Source organism: Emiliania huxleyi (genome assembly GCF_000372725.1).
Source record: "Emiliania huxleyi CCMP1516 unplaced genomic scaffold EMIHUscaffold_5419, whole genome shotgun sequence".
Taxonomy (NCBI): Eukaryota; Haptophyta; order Isochrysidales; family Noelaerhabdaceae; genus Emiliania; species Emiliania huxleyi.
The window spans coordinates 1-1,577 of NW_005197933.1; the positions used below are offsets into that span (position 1 = coordinate 1).

A 1,577-nucleotide genomic window follows, 5' to 3' on the forward strand; every position below is an offset into this window, starting at 1 on the left:
GTCGGCGAGTTCCTTCACCTGCACCAGCTCCCGCAGAAGCGCCAGGCGCAGATCCATCTCCTCCGAATTCTCGATCGTCGCGAGGCATCTGATGCTGTAGCTTGCTTCGTCGGCGACACTGGTCCGGCCGCTAGTCCTGCCGTACACCACGTCGCTCACCCGCCTGAGTGACCACTCCGGCCGTCGCCGCTGGACCACCTGCAGCTCGTCCCCAGCGGCCAACCGGCCGGGCTTGAGGACACGGCAAAAGAAGCCGGCCATGCCGTTCCGAGCGGTGTGAGCGCGAACGCCTGCACCTCTCCACGTCTGGCCAAACTGCTGGTCCACCTTGCAGCATGGCCGACGAGGGCAGGTGACCTCCAGCCGGAGCGAGCCTCGAGTGGCCTCGAGAATATCGCCGATGCAGATCGCAGCCGCGTCCAACGGCCGTCCCTCGCTGTCCGTTCCTTTCAGAAGCACGTTTTCGCCCCACGCGCCGGCGGCAATCGAGAGCGGCAGAGGATGGCGAAGACGGCCTTCATCCATCGCGAGGACGGCATCGTTGTGCGCCTCGAGCTGCAGGAGGAGCGCTCGCGCTCGGACGTTCTCCTCGCCAAGAGTGTCTTGGTTCCGCAGCGCCCAGTCCTCTGAGCCGACCATTCCGAGCTCTGAGATTTGCACTGCTTCGTGAGAGTCCCGCTCAAAGTTGCGTCCACTTTCGTCCTTTCCGGCGCGGCGTGAGCATAGTGCCTTCACGTGAAGCGACGGCAGCTTGCTGCTCATGAGTCAAACACCCAATTTTTCACGCCGACGACACCACGCACGCGCCACAAATGCATCCGGCCATCGGCAGGGGGGTGCAACACAGAAGAAAAACACAAAAGCGGCCGGCTTGTAGTTATGTGTACGCCGACTCAGGGTGTGTGGCAGCCAGCTGGCTGTGTGTCTTGTGAGCTTGTTTGTGTCTGTGTGTCGCTCGTGCGTGTCGTCATCATCTGTCCAGGCATGTTTTGCGAGTATATGGGACACGATGTCTCAAATATGAGGGGGTTTGACTCCTACCGGCTCCTGACGCTATCCCTGGCAGCTCTAATGACCAGGATCAGTAGTGCTATGATAGAGGGTGCCCATACTAGCGAAGGAGCTGCCACACTCGCCCGGAACGTCCCCTTCTGGGGCCGGTTCTGCAGCCCGCGAGAGCCGACAGCGGGGCCGTGCCGCGGGTGCCTACTGCCGAGTGCCACAAACACTGCGCCGTCCCGCCATCACCTACAGGCTGTCTTGTGTGATGGTTGGGATGTCCAAACGCCACCATCTTGGCTCTTGCGACCTCAAACCCGCGAGCTGTATGGGTGGTCCTGACGTCGACAGACGCCCGATGACCACGGTGAAGCTGAGCCGGAACGAGTCGACAAGTCTCGTCTGAGCCCGTGGCGGTCGCCGGCTGAGTCGCTGTGCACGGGCCGGTACCTCAGGCGTCACCTCCGCAGCCTCAGGTCTCACACTCCATCACCTCCGACGGGACGCCTTCGATGCACGCTCGGCGGCGAGTTTGTGGCAGCCCCACAGCAAGCGCGGCGTCGAGCCTAATCGTCTGC

At 62.6% G+C, this 1,577-nt stretch overlaps 1 protein-coding gene across 1 annotated transcript; it reads right to left on the bottom strand.

The window, feature by feature from the left end:
• Positions 1–24: 24 nt before the first annotated feature.
• Positions 25–762, bottom strand: EMIHUDRAFT_256891 (hypothetical protein; the record flags this gene model as incomplete). The annotated part of the gene is made up of 1 exon (XM_005765678.1): positions 25–762. A coding segment is annotated over one exon (738 nt), but the record flags the coding sequence as incomplete, so codon positions are not given.
• Between the last annotated feature and the right edge of the window lie 815 nt (positions 763–1,577).